At 45.0% G+C, this 18,493-nt stretch overlaps 6 protein-coding genes across 6 annotated transcripts; 4 read left to right on the top strand and 2 right to left on the bottom strand.

Annotated features, from left to right (window-relative positions):
* Positions 1–528: 528 nt before the first annotated feature.
* BYT42DRAFT_488850 (OPT family small oligopeptide transporter) lies at positions 529–2,892 on the top strand (the record flags this gene model as incomplete). Its single annotated transcript, XM_051563899.1, has 3 exons — positions 529–677; positions 750–1,229; positions 1,308–2,892. 3 exons carry the CDS (start codon positions 529–531, stop codon positions 2,890–2,892), a joined length of 2,214 nt encoding a protein of 737 aa, XP_051428674.1.
* Positions 2,893–3,755: 863 nt separating this feature from the next.
* BYT42DRAFT_591566 (P-loop containing nucleoside triphosphate hydrolase protein) lies at positions 3,756–5,966 on the top strand (the record flags this gene model as incomplete). The annotated part of the gene is made up of 2 exons (XM_051570552.1): positions 3,756–4,647; positions 4,717–5,966. The coding sequence occupies 2 exons, from the start codon at positions 3,756–3,758 to the stop codon at positions 5,964–5,966; spliced, it is 2,142 nt and encodes a 713-aa protein (XP_051428675.1).
* Positions 5,967–6,094: 128 nt separating this feature from the next.
* BYT42DRAFT_553526 (CDC45 family) lies at positions 6,095–8,809 on the bottom strand. Its single transcript, XM_051566487.1, has 10 exons — positions 8,616–8,809; positions 8,430–8,531; positions 8,153–8,365; positions 7,950–8,090; positions 7,722–7,876; positions 7,358–7,666; positions 6,924–7,289; positions 6,659–6,866; positions 6,462–6,574; positions 6,095–6,394 (listed from the first exon to the last, which is right to left on the bottom strand). The coding sequence occupies exons 1-10, from the start codon at positions 8,742–8,744 to the stop codon at positions 6,244–6,246; spliced, it is 1,887 nt and encodes a 628-aa protein (XP_051428676.1). The 5' UTR covers positions 8,745–8,809; the 3' UTR covers positions 6,095–6,243.
* A 180-nt stretch (positions 8,810–8,989) lies between these two features.
* BYT42DRAFT_553527 (NADH dehydrogenase iron-sulfur protein 8) lies at positions 8,990–10,279 on the bottom strand. The gene is made up of 6 exons (XM_051566488.1): positions 10,158–10,279; positions 9,797–10,096; positions 9,593–9,725; positions 9,500–9,531; positions 9,308–9,425; positions 8,990–9,246 (listed from the first exon to the last, which is right to left on the bottom strand). Exons 1-6 carry the CDS (start codon positions 10,216–10,218, stop codon positions 9,216–9,218), a joined length of 675 nt encoding a protein of 224 aa, XP_051428677.1. The 5' UTR covers positions 10,219–10,279; the 3' UTR covers positions 8,990–9,215.
* Positions 10,280–10,540: 261 nt separating this feature from the next.
* BYT42DRAFT_542295 (uncharacterized protein) lies at positions 10,541–13,277 on the top strand (the record flags this gene model as incomplete). The annotated part of the gene is made up of 3 exons (XM_051565611.1): positions 10,541–11,057; positions 11,124–11,941; positions 12,039–13,277. 3 exons carry the CDS (start codon positions 10,541–10,543, stop codon positions 13,275–13,277), a joined length of 2,574 nt encoding a protein of 857 aa, XP_051428678.1.
* A 498-nt stretch (positions 13,278–13,775) lies between these two features.
* On the top strand, positions 13,776–18,034 carry BYT42DRAFT_553531 (ubiquitin-activating emzyme E1). The gene is made up of 16 exons (XM_051566489.1): positions 13,776–13,901; positions 14,017–14,102; positions 14,174–14,256; positions 14,318–14,559; positions 14,619–14,709; positions 14,779–14,911; positions 14,977–15,074; positions 15,141–15,455; positions 15,518–15,619; positions 15,687–16,550; positions 16,618–16,692; positions 16,757–16,946; positions 17,019–17,281; positions 17,352–17,641; positions 17,700–17,805; positions 17,879–18,034. Exons 1-16 carry the CDS (start codon positions 13,843–13,845, stop codon positions 17,909–17,911), a joined length of 3,030 nt encoding a protein of 1,009 aa, XP_051428679.1. The 5' UTR covers positions 13,776–13,842; the 3' UTR covers positions 17,912–18,034.
* Positions 18,035–18,493: the final 459 nt, after the last annotated feature.

Genomic DNA, 18,493 nt, shown 5'->3' on the forward strand with positions numbered 1-18,493 from the left:
TTGTAACGTTGGCTAGGCCAGATGCGGTATTTGTTTGCTTAAAAGGGGTTTTTCTTCTTGTCACTTGGATTTCTCCCACCAGTCGGCTCTCAGACGCAATCCGATTTGTCTGCGGGAGGTATCAGTTTTTTGGAAAAAAGAAGTGCCATCAATATCTAGATATCTTGTCCTTGGGTAACATCCATTTTTTTTTCTTGTGTTTCAATCCAGTTGGCCTCATAATTCTCTTTAAATGGTAATTGGTGATAAAGATTTCTAGGTCACTGCCAAACCTTACCTTGAATCAATCGACGCATCGGTTACAAATTTTTTCGTGCTACGAGTCCTCCTTCACGGCTCGTACACCCTGGAAAATTCTTCCTTTTTTCCTTGCGTCGGCTGCATATAAATACAGCGGTCCGTTGGGTGTGTTTTCTGGTACATTTCAACCTTCCTCCATTCTACCTTCAGTTTTATACATCTCCGCTTCCTGTTTCTCTGGTCATTTGTAATTTCATATCACCAATGACAGCCGCAGTGGACGAGACGATGGACGTAGCGCCCGAAAAGCAAAGCGTGCCGTCTTACGATGAAAAATACCAGGGTAAATCGTTGCACGAATCCGATATTGCCGTAGAGGAACACGTCGAAGATGAAGAAGACTCCCCTATCGAAGAAGTTCGTGCCGTTGTGCCAAAGTAAGATCCTTTCATTGCCGTGCTTTTTTTTTTATGCAAAAAGATCCATCTTCCTAACCTGTATTTACCTAGCACTGACGATCCTACCATGCCTGTGTGGACATTCCGAATGTGGTTCCTTGGTTTGGTTTTCTCTTGCGTTCTCGCTTTTGTGAATCAATTTTTCTTTTACCGTAAAAATCCGCTACAATTGACGCCTCTCGTCATTCAGCTGATTACTTATCCCATCGGCAAGGTCATGGAGATGGTGATCCCGAAATCACGCTTTTTCAATCCCGGTCCTTTCAATATCAAGGAGCACGTCTTAATCACGACCATGGCCAACTGCTGTTATTCCACTGCTTACGCTGTTGATATCATTACCATCATGAAATTATTCTACAACCAAGATATCGGCTGGGGTGGCGGTATCCTTCTTATTTGGACCACTCAGTTGATCGGCTATGGTATGGCCGGTGTTCTCCGTCCGTTCCTCGTCTATCCTTCCGCCATGGTCTGGCCCACTAATCTGGCCAACATTTCTCTTTTCCGTTCTTTCCATATCGCCGATAGGTAATTTATCAAAAATGTGATTTTAAAATCGTTGTGCTTTGCCTTTAACTAAATCTTTTGGTATCTTTCTTTCGCTAGGGATTGGACCGGTATCACTCGTTTCCGTTGGTTTCTCATGATCTTTGCTGGCATGTTCGTGTACTATTGGATTCCCGGCTATTTCTTCCAAATCTTGACTTTCTTCTCGTGGGCGTGCTGGATCGCGCCAAACAATCGAACATTAGCCCAACTGACCGGTGGTTACGGTGGTATGGGCATGCTTTCTCTCTCCTTTGACTGGGCTACCATTGCTTCTTACTTGTCATCCCCCATGATTGTCCCCTGGTGGGCTATTGTCAACATTGCTGTCGGTTTCGGTGTCGTGGCCTGGATTATTGTGCCTGCCATGTACTATACCAATGTCTGGGACGCTCAAACTTTCCCCATTATTACCTCGGAATTGTTTACCAAGACCGGAGAACTCTGGGATAATTCGCTCGTGTTGACCAGTGAAAACATTCTCAACGAAACCGCCTATCAGGAATACGGTCCCATGCGAATGACTCCCTTCTTTGCTTTCACTTACGGTATCATGTTTGCTGGTGTTACTTCCATCTTGACTCACACGGCTCTCTATCACGGAAAAGATATCATTGCTCAATTCAGAAAAGCCCGCACGGAAGATGAGGATATCCACGCCAAGCTGATGCGTGCTTACAAGGAAGTGCCTCACTGGTGGTATATCACTGTGTTCGTCATCTCCTTTGCTGTCTCGTTCGCTGTCATTTACGCGTGGCCTATCTATCTCCCTTGGTGGGGTCTCATTCTTTCCATTGTTATCCCTATCATCTTCACTTTGCCTATCGGTATCATTCAGGCCATCACCAACCAGCAACCTGGTTTGAACGTCCTCACGGAATTTATTATTGGTTATGCTTTGCCTGGTCATCCCATTGCCAACGTTACGTTCAAAACGTACGGTTACATTTCCATGTACCAGAGTTTAACCTTTGTCTCTGATCTGAAACTCGGTCACTACATGAAGATCCCCCCGCGTGCCATGTTTGCCGTGCAAATGGTCGGCACAGCCCTTGCCGGTGTCATCAATCTTGCTACGGCTCGCTGGTTAATGGACTCTATTCCCAATATCTGTACCCCGGCGGCCGATCCCTTCACCTGTCCCAATGCCAAGACCTTTTATTCCGCTTCGGTTATTTGGGGTGCCATTGGTCCTGGCAAAATGTTTGGTGTTGATTCGCCTTACCGTCCCATGTTGTGGTTCTTCCTGATCGGTTTTATCTTGCCCATTCCTTTCTGGTTGCTGTCCAAGAAGTACCCCAACAGCTGGGTTAAGTATGTCCACATTCCCTTGATCTTCAACGCCACCGGTATGATGCCGCCCGCCATGCCTATCAATTTCTCCATGTGGTGTCTCGGCGGTTTCATTTCCATGTATTACATCCGCAAGTATCACCACGCTTGGTGGCTCAAGTACAACTATGTCACCTCCGCTGCCTTTGACTCCGGCGTCGCCATTGCCACCCTGGTTATTTTCGGTGTCATCACCGGCTCAGGTTACGTACCTGATTGGTGGGGCAATGGTGGCCGTTATGGCGACTTTGCTACCCCGGATAATTGCCCGTTGGCAGCTGCTAATGCTACGAACCACTGTGTTATTTGTTAAGCAACAGATAACTTGTCACTTTTTCTGCGCACATATTACTTTTACCATATCAAACTTCAACTCATGCTGTTGTACGCTTCATTTATTTAATATCCTGCAGATATAGTCTGCCTTATTTTCTGTATCATAAAGTTCCTTCATCAACACGCTTTGGAAAAAAGAAAATTGAATTTCTGTATCAAATAAAATAAAGTATATTTATTTTTCTACATGACTTTTTTTATTATGTGCTGGCAGACAATGGCTACAGCTGTCAAGCATGGGAGATCGTGCGCCGTGTTTGCAGGACGAAAAAGAAAAAACCAAATCTGACTTCCAAAAGCCTCGGAACCACGAATCTGAGTGAGGCAAAGAAAAAAAGTTCGGGGCCTCTGCCACCAAGAAAGCTCTGTTCAAGTGCAAGATCATGCTACAGATTCTGGTCTCTTCGGTGGCAAGGCAATGGATCCGGCGTACTCCGTGTTCACGATCGGCCATTGTACTATCTTCCCGACTCTGCGGCCGTTCACGATCCTTTGCAACCTGTACGTATCCCGATTTATATTGTTGAGTAAGGGGATTCTAACTTGATCTACACAGCTACCAAGGACTTTACAACACCGAAAACCCGTAACATTGGTATCATTGCTCATATTGATGCAGGTAACGATAAATAAGCTCCTCCATGGCCACGAGACAGGCCGCTGTAACTCAATATGGTAATAGGCAAAACCACCACAAGTGAGCGCATGCTGTACTATGCCGGTGTCACCAAAAGAATCGGTGGTAGGTCAAAAAGTTCTTGTGAGGGCAGGGCAGACAAACATGGTGGATTGCTCAGATACTGAATAACCCTGAAAGATATCGACGACGGTGATACCGTTATGGATTACTTGGCAGCCGAGCGCGAACGTGGCATCACGATCAACAGCGCCGCTATTACATTTGGATGGCAGGGCCATCGCATCAATCTGATCGATACCCCTGGTCATGTGGACTTTACAATGGAAGTGGAACGTGCTGTGCGTGTCCTTGACGGAGCGGTGACCATTCTCGATGGCGTAGCCGGGGTGGAAGCACAAACAGAAACTGTATGGGCTCAAGCAGATCGATACGATATTCCGCGCATTGCGTTTGTGAATAAACTCGATCGTACAGGGGCTGCATTTGGACGAACGGTGCGAGAAATGTGGAAGAAATTGCGTGTTAGACCGCTCGTATTGCAAATTCCCTTATTTAACGAGGACGCCTTTGATGACAAACAGAAACGGGTCAAAGCCATTGCCGACCTTGTGTCCATGGAAGTGATCGAATGGGAACGAGACGATGGGTCAAACCTTAAACGCACTCCTTTGGCATCCTATGGCAACCTCGCTCTGTTGGAGGAAGCGAAACGAGGTCGCACAGCATTAATTGAAGCACTGGCGGAATTGGATGATGGTATTGTGGAAGTGTTCTTTGATGAAGCGGACGGGGATCATATGCTTGTGCCTGAAGAAGCTGTCAAGGCCTCTTTACGACGTGTCACGCTTGCAAATAAAGCGGTACCTGTATTATGTGGTGCTGCTTTCAAAAATGTGGGTGTTCAACCGTTGTTGGATGCCATTATTGATTATCTGCCCAGCCCTCTTGATCGTCCCTCGGCTATTGCTACTCTGAGGACAGGCAAAACCGCCTTGGTTCCGCTGTCGGATAAGGAAAAATTGTGTGCTTTGGCTTTCAAAGTGACTCACGATCCACGGCGCGGACCTTTGGTCTTTGTCAAAGTATATTCTGGTAACGCGTCTTTTTGTTAAAATTGCTTCTTTTGACAGGAAACTTATGAACTAATGCCCGGGAAAATAGGCAAGATCAATAGTCGCATGACACTCTTCAACACAACTACGAATACAAAGGAACGAGTCAATAAGCTGTTGCAGGTCTACGCCAAAGATGTGGAAGAAATTCCTTCCCTGGACTGTGGTAATATCGGCGTGATTGTGGGTCTCAAAGAAACGAGAACAGGTGACACGCTTGTACAATCCAACGATACAACCGCTATTCGATCGGGTCTGCAACTTGGCAATATCGATATCCCCCATCCGGCATTTTTCTCGGCCATCGAACCGGCCTCGGTATCTGAGGAACCAGTGATCGAGGAAGCCCTCAAAAATCTGACACGAGAGGATCCGTCTTTGAAATATTGGACTGACGAAGAAAGCGGTCAAATGCTTATCAGTGGTATGGGAGAACTGCATTTGGAAATCGTAAAAGGCCGCTTGTTGAACGATTTCAAGTGCAAAGCGGACATGGGCAGCATCCGTATCAGTTATCGCGAAACCTGCCGATCGGCCATTGCAGCGCAAGCTAGTTATGATAAACAAGTGATGGGCAAGCGAGCACGCGCCAATTGCAAAGTGGAGATTGCTCCTATCGAAGAAGAGACCTTGCCGGAAGGGTGGACCCAGAATTCTGGCAACTACCTGGGCATGGACTTGCGGTTCTCGAAAGACTCGAATTCACAAGAGACCGATAAAGCCCATTTGAATCCCGAAGAAGTTCATCAGGCAGTGCAAACCGGTTTGCTTTCTGGTCTAGCTCGCGGTGCAGTGGTGGGTTTCCCGCTGACTCAACTGAAGGTGAAAGCGTATGATTTGGAGACCTTTGCGGAATCTACGCCTGGTGCTATAGCCGCCTGTGTCTCGAATGCCGTACAAGAAGCTGTCAAGCAAGCCGCGCCGTGTTTGCTTGAACCGATGATGGAAGTTTATACCGAGGTGCACGAAAATGATATTGGACAGGTGATCAGTGATATTTCTGGCACCCGCCGTGGCCATATTATTGGACTGGAGGCCACTGCCGACGCGGATGTGACGAATGATTCGGTGGAGATTTACGCCCCTCGAGACGTGGTCCCTGTCACAGGCGATGTCGAAGGTTACAAGCCAAAACAAGTGATCAAAGCGCATGTACCGTTAAGTTCGATGCTCGGCTATTCGAGTGCATTACGAAGTCTCACTGGCGGAAGCGGTACATTCTCCATGCGTGTTATTGGCTATGGTGAAATGAGCAAAGACAGAGAGCGAGCTGTGATTAGCGAAATGAAAGGATGGTAAACAGATGACCCTATAGACGCGACATGAGCCTTCAGCTACATATTCTTATTCCTGTACAAATTACATTTCTGGATCCATTTTTTCAAATGAAGATCCTTGCATTCTAAGCATAAAGCAAACATTCGACATTTTATGTGTATTATATGGGCACTATTACAATACTGGAAGCTATCTATAACAGCAAAGATGTAGGTCTAAATAGTTCTGTTTTGGAGCATGCAGGAGAACGATATTTATGAAATGCAAGTAACAATGGGAAACTCTTTGGTGAATGTAACTAGAAAGATAAAATATTGCGAATATACAAGTTTTCCACAAAGTGATCGAGATCATTTTTGTGGATCTGAAGCACGGATGTCTCGAAGCTATCCAATGATATGCGGGCTCCAGTTCTCTCTGACGCTTCCTGAAATGCAATGCCAAATGGACTGAACATGATAGGGTTAGGATCTCGTTTAGCCATCAAACTTTATAAAAAATAAGCAAATGACTTACTTTTTACGAATATCACCAAATGCAGGAGCGCCTGTTTTCCCTACAACAAGATAGGAATCGTGTTCTTCATCCAGAGAAGCAAGAACGAATGGAAGATTTCTTTTGCCGTGTTCCTAGGTGGAGAGAGAGCGATCAGCATGCAGCATGACCATTTCGGTTCTTACCAAACATCCCCGTATTCTACTTATTCTACTTACTCTAAAGGCATCGGTCAGGAATAATGCGAGTTTTGACAGTGTTAAAGGATGTTGAAAAAGCGGTAGATCAGGACCGTCCTTGACGACGATGAAGCGGAAGGCTCTCACTTTTGACGCAGAACGTTTATCAATAATGGCTGTCGCTTGTCGCACAATGGCCTTTTGTATTTTCATGCATAATTTAATGCCTCGTTGCAGACCCTCGGCGCTAACCGAAACGACCGATTAATTCGTATTCTGAGGCTGCCTTCTGATGACCTCCTACCTGTTGACGGCGTCATAAGCGGTATAAAAGTTTCGCATCCACCATTTCTGGCGTACACTTCCTAGACCATCCCCGTGATCTCCTGATTCGTTTTCAAGAGCGTCCCAATCTTGATCTTCATTCCATTGCACGTTTTCTCCCAGTCGTGTGGCTGCAGCTGGACTGGTTTCTAATAATGTAGCTAACGCATAGACCACATCACTCGCCGAAAGCTGCATCCGCCAGCCGTAATGACGCGAGAAACTTCGAAAGCAAATGTCCGTTAATCCATACAGCGGTGCTACTTCCTCTATTTTCTTGCGCAGGATTTGTTTCAGGTCGTTATCCATATGGGTATATATCTGTTGGCACTGTTGCAAGGAAAATCTGAGAAATATTAAAAGGGATTAGTAAAAATTCATCCTTTGGACAAAGTCATGATTCGCGATAGCTACCCCATTTTTGCAAACATGTTGTTTAAACGCCTTTTACCGTGTTCACGCCAAACGCCCAATTTGCTTGCCACATAGCCTGAATGAAACATGCTGTCATAAAGGCTCCAATGTCGAAAGAGCACGAAGCGATATTCATCATCCGATTGGATTGTGTGAAGAGAGGTGGGTTGAGAGTACCCATCCATATCGGATGACATATGGATATTGAAGCGAGAAACATCGTCAGCAAATATATTCACTTGCTCCATGTATTTATCGGTATCGTTCCGTTCAAAGATATACTGCGATGTAACGCCGACAATGGCCAGCCTATAATAGGGAATAAGTTTCGACTAAAGTACTGTCACCATAACAATAGACTCACCATAGCAATTCATTGTTTGTTTTGGATAATTGGGAGGCAAGTAAGTAGACGATTGCTGCCGAGGAATTAGCGTAGTAGACGCCTGAGGAATAGTATTCGGCCAAGAGACGATTCTGCTGCCTTCGTTTTCGAGCCCGCTCTTTTCGTGAATGAACCTTTTTGGTAGACGCCAATCATTTTGTTACTTGGCCCACCCATCTTTGTTTCCCTCCAACCTGAGATACTTACTACATCATCATCCAGACGCCTTCGCCGCCGTGGTCGATCGCTCTGAATTCGACCATCGTCTCCGTCGTCCATATCCGAATTATCATCATCGCGACCCATGATATCATCTTCACCGCTGTCTTCTTCCGAATCCGAATTATACTAACGTTCCAACGAATAAGATCCATCGTATTCGAATCTGCAGTACAAAACACTCGACATACCATCAGTGCTTCGTGAGCTTCGATCATTTCAGCCATTTTTGCATCATTTTCCTTTTCATCGAATACGAATACGTTTCTGTTGTCGTGAACTGCATTATCCAAGTTCAAGGGTCGGTGACTGTCAATAATATAGATGTTGACTTGCTCCGAGACTTGGATGTACTGTGTGATATCAACGAGCCCACCACAATTGATGAGAATCACCGAGCGTAACTGGCAAAAGAGTGATCGTCAATGGGGGATTGGGTAATGCAAGTAGACAGGAAGCTATAATTACATCGAGGTCTTTCTTGATCAGCTCTTCATTCGCTTTCATGAGGTCTTTGTACCCTGCCACAGGGACGATTTTGTGCTGTATGATATCACTTTTCAGGAGACCCTACCAATGCAGTGGTATGTGTTAAAAAGGCATTGGTTTCATGTGCAGTGTGAATGCTTGCGTGAATGCTGGTAATGGCTGTACCTGGAAAATCTTGCAAGCACACAAAGCGTCAACATCAGAAGCGACGAATACGATGCAGCTGCCTTCTATAGAGTCACGTTTGATCTGTTCGTAGGCTTGCTCATATTGTACGCTTGTGATGCGAACCATGACAGAAGGAGTGGGGAGTCGAACGGAGGGTGGGGAATGATACTGAAAAAACACGCGTTGTCGCGTTCAAGCGCGCGCAATTGCCTTTTTTGTGCTCCACTTCAGTCACGTCGATTTTTTCCCAAACTGACCAAGCCAGCAGAAATAATCCAGCACAAAAAAAAAGTCAGCTCTTTATCAGAAACCACATTTGCTTTCGAATGACGGTACGAATCATTGAGACACCTATTTACTATTTGCTTCATAAAAGTTTGTCGAAATATGTAGCTTGATGCTTTTATTGATCATAAATTCAATAGGTGAAAATATACGACAATTTACAAAGGGTGTGTCTGCGAAAAGCTGTAGGCATGCCACAGCGAACGGAACGACACTTTTTGAGGTATATAAGAAGCTCCAGAACAAGGGCACCGTCAGTATTCATAAACTAGTTCTTTTTATTATTTTTTAGTTCTATGATTCTACGTTGTTTTAACGGTAGGGATGATCGGCTTGCAAGTTTCTGTAAACGCAGGATTAATCATTGTTGCCCAGCGTAACGCATGAAAGTGATGTAGTCTTACCTAGCAATTTCCACTTCCCATTTATCTCCGTTAGCCAGCAACTTTTCTTTGTTATACAACAACTCTTCGTGAGTTTCCGTGATGTATTCATAATTAGGACTTTCGACAATGGCATCAACTAAAAGACAGCAAAAAGCAAAATCGCTCGATTAACATTTTCTCCCCATGAATATTGAAGATCTCCATGCTTACCTGGACAAGCTTCCTGACAGAAACCGCAGTAGCTATAGGAACGGTTGGATTATTATGATACTGCCGACTCAATGCCAATGACCCTTCACTTACATGCACTTGGTCATATCAATATCGTAACGAGTAGTACGTCGTGATCCATCCTCTCGAGGCTCGGCTTCGATGGTGATGGCTTGAGCGGGACAGATGGCCTCGCACAACTTGCAGGCAATACAGCGTTCCTCACCTGCACCGAGCCAACAACAGCATATCAATAATCTGAAAAAAAGCTCCCAAGTATTATTCCCATGCGCTTACCAGTAGGGTAGCGACGAAGAGCGTGTTCACCACGGAAACGAGGCGAAAGAGGGCCCTTCTCGTAAGGGTAAAATATGGTGTACGGAGGACGGAAGAACTGTTCCAAAACGACCCACATGCCTCTCAATAATTCCGTCAGCAGTAATTGCTGAGCAGCGACATCGAGCGCGCCAACAGGTTTTCCCGAAATCTGGTGGCTTTTATTATCATGATGAGCCGCGTGACGAACAGGAGTAGAGGTGCTGAACCGAGACACTTGACTCGCTAGAGGAGCAACCGCGAATCGGGGCGTCACAATAGCTAATAATAACATATTCAGTGGTGTTGTCGTTATTGTTGCAAGTTCGTATTAGATCCTGACCTCTGGCCAAACTCGGACGTGCGGCGATACCAAGGTGAGAGATTATTCTCAAGGCGGTCATATTATCTGTGGAGAGTGGGGGGTTTTAATAAAGAAAAAAGTGGAAGTGGAGTGCCCCTTTTTGCATCTCAGCCATTCTTAATGAATTCGCTCCAGGAGCCAGCACCGGTCCGCTGCTGCCAAAAAAAAAAAAAAAAAAAGGGTGACGTCATTTTTGACGGTCGATTGGGTTTTTTTGCCTCACTGACTGTAACGAACGATATTGAATTCATTCTCCGCCCATCAGGGCAAAAAGTGAAGAAAAAAAATATATCTCTTGGTCATTTTGTCCACAAAGTTTTGGCGAGCAAAGGAAATCATTGCATATATACCACTGGCGCGTCATGACTAGCCTTCCGCCACCCGAAAAACCGACGGTTGACTTTAACTTTTATGAGCAACCAGGCACGATATTTTATTTTGACGCGATCCTCGAGAGCTTACGACATGACTTGGCCAGTGAAGGAGCCGATACAACTTTTACTGCTCCTGGTCTCGCCCATTTCACAGCGCGATTTCAAAAGTTTCAAGAAGACACCCTAGGTCGTGAAGCATCAGAAGTGGCCAATCACGATCTTCCTCCTCGCATACCTTCGTCACTGTTCCGGATAGAAAATCTTACCACATCCTCACCGTTATATGTCATTCTTCTTGCCGCATACTCATTTCAGTCCGACAGCGACATTAGCGATTGGCAATTTGATGCTCCTGAGGAAAAAGATATTTATCTCGATCTTGTCAAACATATTAGAAAGCGATTAGCGGAAACAGGCGTTTATCGAGCACCTTGTATTTACTTCGACGACAAGATGGCGCCCGAAAAAAAGGAAAAACTCGTTGGCATGGTGGAATCGTTAGGCGGTAATTTGGGAAACCATGGCAATGGCTGATGAAATAAGAATTTGAGCTAATGGAGACGTTTTACAGGCGAGATCACCAGTACGGCTGCGTCAGCAACCCACGTCGTGTATGAGGATGACCAGCCTATGGAAAAAGACAAATTGAATGTACTCGAGCAAAAGAATGGACGCATGTTGATTCATTGGCAAGGACTTCCGAATTCCTACGATAGCTGGGTGGATGAGGGAGAATACGCGAACGTCGTCACTGTCGATCCTGCCTTGCAGCAACCGCCGTGGCACGTGAAGAGCTATTGGGTACAGGACAGCTACACCTATAACGAATGGATGGCTCCTGCGGATTATGATTGTCCAGATAAAAGATTAGCACGTACCAGTCAGAAACGGTCCATTGAACCTGAAGACGCTGCGAGTCCTGCAAAGAAACCCAAGACACCGCCACCAACAACAACGACGGCAACACCCACAACAGTAACAACGACGACGGCGAATGAAGAATCAATGACACAAGCTCCGGTGATTGCCCAGGAAGCCAAAGATGAATTGGCGGACCCTGCATTTTTATTACGACAAGAAGAAGCGAAACGCAAATATTTATCAGTGCAAACACACGAGATTGTCATTCCCTCTTATGCTGCTTGGTTCGATATATCGAAAATCCATGATATCGAACGTCGCTCGGTGCCGGAATTCTTCAATAATCGCAACAAATCCAAAACACCTACCATCTACAAGAACTATCGTGACTTTATGATTAATACCTATCGAACGAATCCGCTCGATTACTTGACCATTACGGCTTGTCGACGTAATTTATCAGGCGATGTTTGTGCCGTCATTCGCGTTCACGCATTCTTGCAACAATGGGGTCTTATCAATTACCAGGTAAATAATTACTGTTGAGGGCACGCGCCTGCGCATGATGACTTTTTTTCTCTGTTGCTGTTTTCATCATTTAACTTACCCGTTGTTTTGATAATAGGTTGACTCCGAGTCCCGTCCTCCGACTGCACCGCCGAATTTGTCGGAACAGTACAAGGTGGTCAAACAGTCACTACCAGAAACTGACCAGGATGAGAAGGACGGCGACATTCACATCAAGTCAGAAGGCGCGATGAGCGAGAAGCTTACAACCGACATGGAGACATCAGATACAAAGCCAGTGTCGTTCGACGACAAAGAGATAAAGGCTCAAACCTGTGTCATCTGTGATGATGTATGTTCAAAGGAGCAGTACTGCAGTACGAAACGGGTAGATACCTACGTATGTAGTAATTGCTATCTGGATGGAAAATTACCGGAGAATCACAGCAGCGAAGACTTTGTGATTCAGCTATTGGATAAGCAAGAAGAAGCGTCTTGGTCCGAGGAAGAAGAAAGACGGCTGAAGGAAGGGTTAGAAAAGTATGTGGATGACTGGAACCAAATTGCCGATCACGTCAGCACGCGAACGCGGGATCAATGCGTGCTACATTATCTACAACTGCCAACGGAAGATCCTCTGAACCTTTTACCGGTAGCAAAAATGGGCTTACTTCAATTTCTTCGACAAGCTGCAGAAAATCCTGTGATGTCGACGGTGGCGTTCTTAGCATCTACAGTAGAGCCTCAAGTAGCTGCGGCTGCGGGACAAGTGTCGGTATCGAATGTTCAGTTGAAAAAGGAGGAAGAATCCGCAGCGAAGGACGGACATGATGATGACGATCATGATCAGTTACGGGAAATTGCGTACGATTACGTTCGTGTCAAATTAAAGCAATTCCAACTCCACGCAACACAGTATGAGGCGCTGGAAGATATGGCTCAGCAAGAGAGACGACTGCTTGAACGTGAACGACATCAGTTACAGCTTGATCAAGCGGCTCTAAAGAAGCAGATCGACAGCATCCATGTGGAAATTGGGAAACAAAGTGCTATGGCCGCCGCTATTGCCAATCGAATCACGCCTGCGCAAATTCAGCAACAAATGGCAGGAAATTCCGCGTATATGCAGCAACAACAGCAGCACCAGCACCAGCAGCAACCGTCACCATCCCAACCATCACCGCATCATTCTCATCAACCCCAAGTTTTGCAACAGCAGTTACATTTGCAGCAACAGCAGCAATATCATTATCACATGCAGCACATGCAGTACCAGGCTCAACAACACCAGCAGCAGCAACCGCCACAACATGATGGCCAAGTATCGCCTCCAGGACACGATTTCAACATGATGTAAATTTTTTTTAATCCTCTCTAACTGAGATGAAATAAGCAAAATTGTTGGAGTCAATCCCCTTTTTTTTCTTCAATGTTGCAGACGAATAGCATAGTTTGTTCTTCTTTTTTTTAGTTTTTGGTCTCTTTTGATGCTTTTTGTGGCTCCAAGCAACTTAAAAACATCGAGCTCATTTCTCTGCTGATTTCCCTAAAGCCAAACCCTTGGGTTCACTCCTTCAATCCCGAATTATTTTTAATATGGCAATCATGCGGGGAATGCATCATCTGATATGCTTTTTTCGAGGCGGATCGTCACATAGTGGAAGACAATATGCCACTATTGAAGTACGGTATCCCAACATTTCATTGGCTTTTCATAAAGCTATTTTCCGTACTCCAATAATTCAGAAGCTTAAGCAGATCGTAGGAACACTGTCAAAGTTTCTTTTCTTTCAGCGCAAGGGGTTGTGCTTCATCAACGTATGATGTAATCGAAAATTTTCAAGCTCCGTCGCACAGCGAGTTTGACTCGTGTCGCCAGTTGCTGAGCTGTCCCGCTGCTTGTTCCTTCAGCTTCTTTTAGAATGTCGGCCAAGATTGATACGGATAACACCATTGATGAGAGCTTGTACTCTCGCCAGCTGTAAGTAGAATTTTTGTAGCAATAACCACAAGCTGCCAGAACCTATGTACTGTTCTGTAAAAGAAGAAAGTGAGAGCTGACCCCCATGTGCTGCGCATTCGTTGTTCTCTCACAGTTATGTTTTGGGTCATGAGGCCATGAAAAAAATGAGTGTGGCTCATGTCTTGATTATCGGTTTGAAAGGTCTTGGTGTTGAAATTGGTAAGTGTGGATCAAGTTGTTGGACGTTTACTGCGGTCCAAGTAGGCTAATCGTATGCCCTTTTCAAATAGCCAAGAACGTTATTCTGGCGGGTGTCAAGAGTGTTACACTTTATGATCCTACGCCATCCACCCTGGCCGATTTGTCCGCACAGGTAAACCACCAAAGTCATTACGAATGAGATAATATTGCATCCATACTTAAACTATTCAAAGTTTTATATTCGATCAGACGAAGTCGGCCAACCCCGTGCCGCCGTTTCGCAACCTCGATTGGCAGAATTGAACAACTATGTGCCTGTCCATGTTCTTGAAGGCGAATTGAACGAGGAGACTTTGAAAAAGTACAAGGTGGTTGTTGCAACCGAGCTTCCTTTCGCCCAACAACTGGCCATCTCCGACATTTGTCATGCCAACAACATTCACTTCATTTCAACCGAAGTTCGTGGTCTTTTTGGGTAAGTGGTCCCATCGTTAGCATCGTAGCAGTTTGCAGGGGAGTTAACGTTTTTCTTAGTCGCGTGTTCAACGATTTTGGTAAGCAATTCGAAGTCATTGACGCCACTGGTGAAGAACCTCTTCACGGCATGATTGCCGGTGTCACCAAGGTAACGATCCTGACATTCAGCAAGCGTTCAAAAATAAAATAGCATTTTCTCACTCCAGGTATTTTTTAGGAGGCCAATGGTATGGTGACATGTCTGGATGAGACTCGTCATGGTTTGGAGGATGGCGACTATGTTGAATTCCGTGAGGTTCAAGGCATGACCGAACTGAATGACGCGGCTCCTCGCAAAGTGAAAGTGTTGGGTATGTATGCACATTGTATTATCCCTGGGTGAAGCGAAATGAGTACTTATCGGTGATGGCTTTAGGTCCTTACACTTTCAGTATTGGTGACACCTCGGAATTCGGTGAATACAAGACAGGCGGGATCTTTACCCAAGTCAAGATGCCTAAATATATCGATTTCGTAAGTTTCCTTTCGTATCTGTTTCATGTGAAGATGGTGGCGGAAAGCTTACTATCTCTTTTGTAGAAATCGTTCAAGGAATCGCTCGCTTCTCCCGAGTTTTTGGTATCCGATTTTGCGAAATTTGACAGACCTATGCAGCTCCACCTCGGTTTCCAGGCCTTGCATCAGTTTCTGGAAAAGCATCAACGCTATCCCAAGCCTCGCAACGAACAGGACGCAAGCGAAGTGTTTGAGTTAACGAAGGCACTTGTCAATACCGTGGAGGAAAAGCCAGAGCTTAGTGAAAAATTGATCAAGGAGCTCGCTTACCAAGCTTCAGGTGAATTGGCACCCATGGTGGCCATTTTCGGTGGTTTGGTCGCACAAGAAGTATTGAAGGTGGGTATGCAACGATTTCAGCCACATAAAAGCTTGCTAAACATCGGCATCATATTCAACAGGCTGTGTCTGGTAAATTCAATCCCGTATACCAACACATGTACATGGATGCTCTCGAAGCCTTGCCCACCAGTGTTCAGTTGACAGAAGAAGAATGTGCTCCTGTAAGTGTGTCGTCAGACATATCTTTTGCCTATCTTTGCATCTAACGATGTGGACAAACCCTTTTAGATCGGCTCGCGTTACGATGGCCAAATTGCTGTTTTCGGCCGTACTTTCCAAGAAAAGATTGCCAACACCAAGGAATTCCTTGTAGGCGCTGGTGCCATTGGTTGTGAAATGTTAAAGAACTGGGCCATGATGGGTCTTGGTGCTGGTCCCAACGGTCGCCTAGTTATTACGGATATGGATACCATTGAAAAGAGCAACTTGAACCGACAGTTCCTTTTCCGACCTGCTGATGTCGGTCAACTCAAATCGGAACGTGCGGCCGTCGCTGTGAGCAAGATGAATCCTGATTTGGAAGGCAAAATTGATGTTCATCAGGAACGTGTGGGCCCTGACACTGAAAACATCTATGACGATGACTTTTTTGAATCGTTGTCCGGTGTGACCAATGCTTTGGACAATGTGGAGGCTCGCAAGTACATGGATCGACGATGTGTGTACTACCGCAAGCCGCTTTTGGAATCCGGCACCCTTGGCACTAAGGGTAACACTCAAGTGGTGCTTCCTTTCTTGACCGAATCCTACTCTTCTTCTCAGGATCCCCCAGAGAAGGCCATTCCCATCTGTACACTCAAGAATTTCCCCAATGCTATTGAGCACACCATTCAATGGGCGCGTGATCTGTTTGAAGGTTACTTCAAACAGCCCGCAGACAATGTCAACTTGTACTTGACCCAGCCCAATTTTGTTGAAAACACATTGAAGCAGGGTGGCAACCAAAAGGAAATGTTGGAAAGTGTATACAACTACCTTGTTGCCGAAAAGCCTCTTTCTTTCGCACAATGCGTTGCCTGGGCTCGATGCAAGTTTGAGGAAATTTACAGCAACAATATCCGTCAGTTGTTGTTCAACTTCCCCAAGGATTCGGTATGTGATTCGACAGACAAAAGAAAAACGATATGCAGGCCAAGTTACTTATTTTGGAAAATTGTAGGTTACTTCCACTGGCCAAGCATTCTGGTCGGGTCCCAAGCGTGCTCCCGAACCCATCACTTTCGATCCCAGTAATGTAAGTTTTTTAATTGTACTATTTGTGAGAAAAAGTAAGTAGGACTCATGTTTGTCATCGATAGCCGATCCATATGGATTTCGTGATCTGTGCAGCCAACCTGCACGCTGCCAACTATGGCTTGAAGGGTGAAACCGATCGTGAATATTTCCTGCGTGAATTGGAGAATGTCATTGTTCCCGAATTCAAGCCCAAGGAAGGCGTCAAGATTCAAGTCCAGGAAGGTGAAACTATTGATAATAATAACAACAACGGTAAGTAGCATATTAGATTCCACTTTCCCTATTTTTGACCAGACATGGAATGTAACTCCATGCTCTTTGTAGATTCTTTGGATGACGTTATCAATGGTCTTCCTGCGCCATCGACACTTGCTGGTTTTCGTTTGATGCCTGCCGAATTTGAAAAGGATGATGACACCAATTTCCACATCGATTTTATTACCGCTGCTTCCAACTTGCGTGCTATCAACTATGGCATTTCGCCTGCTGATCGCCACAAGACTAAATTCATTGCTGGCAAGATCATTCCCGCGATTGCTACCACCACTGCTTTAGTGACTGGTTTGGTGTGCATTGAATTATACAAGGTAAGCTCTGAGCTCATGACTATAACATTATTGCAAAAGGAGGAGTGTGCTGATACATCGGATTTTTTAGATCATTGATGGAAAGGATGATATTGAACAATACAAGAATGGTTTTGTCAACTTGGCCTTGCCCTTCTTTGGTTTCTCTGAACCCATTGCCATGCCTAAGCTTGAGTACAATGGCAAAGAATTCAGTTTGTGGGATCGATTTGATATCAATGGTGATATCACTCTTCAAGAATTCATTGACTATTTCAAGAATGAACACAATCTCGAAGTTACCATGGTTTCGTCTGGCGTTTCCATGCTTTATTCGTTCTTCATGCCCAAGAAGAAGGCAGATGAGCGTAAGAGCATGAAGTGAGTCCGGGTCTTGAATGTGAAAATAGAATTATCCACTGATCATGATACCTGTTAGATTGTCTAAATTGGTCGAGACTATATCCAAGAAGCCGATCCCCGACCATGTAAAGGCATTGATTTTCGAAATTTGTGCAAACGATGCTGAAGACGAAGACGTTGAGGTGAGAAAAACGAACCGCACAAAAACTGATTTAGCCTCAGAAATCATACTTACCACTTTTATTTGTTCAATAGGTGCCCTATGTTCGCGTGAGGATTAGACAGTAAATTTACAAATAATCTCATCCGCCAGAATTGAAATAAAAAATAAAAAGGATCGCAAAGACAACGCATGGCCATTTTTGCACAAGGAGTTTATCTTTCTGCAATCAATAAACGGTTGCTAAATACAGGTCTCAAAGACCAATTCTGCTATGGTATTAAGATGACACATGTAACTCGGAAAGAATGTCAGTGATAAAGAGCATTCAGATGCGAGTTTCTGCCGTTTCTGCCCAAGCTTTCAATGAAGGGCAGGAGTATTCATTTCAGTGAAGAATTACATACTGTATACATCGATGTATCCTGTAGAGAAGCGGCTCCGTCGACTTAGGACCGAAAATGGCCTTCATCCACCAATCTATCGGTAGCTCTAATATAAATATGCGAATTCTTTTGATTCTCTTAGGGACCCCTTCCAGGCGTGCTGTAGTGCCAAATAATACGGAAGTGTGCAGATCGTGTAATATACATTTTTATCAACGATGTGAACCTAATTTTTGACCAATATTTGAGGTGTAATCACTCAACGTTGGCCGAATAGACGCCACTGCTCAAGAACGAAGACGTGCCTTGCTATCCTATATCTCA

This window comes from Radiomyces spectabilis (genome assembly GCF_025331425.1).
Source record: "Radiomyces spectabilis strain NRRL 2753 chromosome Unknown BYT42scaffold_1, whole genome shotgun sequence".
Classification (NCBI taxonomy): Eukaryota; Fungi; Mucoromycota; class Mucoromycetes; order Mucorales; family Radiomycetaceae; genus Radiomyces; species Radiomyces spectabilis.

Bases quoted from the DNA above. Each gene is read 5' to 3' on its own strand.
- BYT42DRAFT_553526 (XM_051566487.1), bottom strand. From the start codon at position 8,744: ATGGTTCGCATCACAAGCGTACAATATGAGCAAGCCTACGAACAGATC. The intron at 8,091-8,152 runs GTATGTCGAGTG...TTGGAACGTTAG, and splicing joins AAGCTCACGAAGCACTGATG to TATAATTCGGATTCGGAAGA. The intron at 6,575-6,658 runs GTAAGTAGAATA...CTCTCCACCTAG, and splicing joins TCCTGACCGATGCCTTTAGA to GAACACGGCAAAAGAAATCT.
- BYT42DRAFT_553527 (XM_051566488.1), bottom strand. From the start codon at position 10,218: ATGACCGCCTTGAGAATAATCTCTCACCTTGGTATCGCCGCACGTCCG. The intron at 10,097-10,157 runs GTCAGGATCTAA...TGTTATTATTAG, and splicing joins ACGTCCGAGTTTGGCCAGAG to CTATTGTGACGCCCCGATTC. The intron at 9,247-9,307 runs GTAAGACTACAT...CTGCGTTTACAG, and splicing joins TGGGAAGTGGAAATTGCTAG to AAACTTGCAAGCCGATCATC.
- BYT42DRAFT_553531 (XM_051566489.1), top strand. From the start codon at position 13,843: ATGTCGGCCAAGATTGATACGGATAACACCATTGATGAGAGCTTGTAC. The intron at 14,912-14,976 runs GTATGTATGCAC...TGATGGCTTTAG, and splicing joins TCGCAAAGTGAAAGTGTTGG to GTCCTTACACTTTCAGTATT. The intron at 17,806-17,878 runs GTGAGAAAAACG...TTTGTTCAATAG, and splicing joins CTGAAGACGAAGACGTTGAG to GTGCCCTATGTTCGCGTGAG.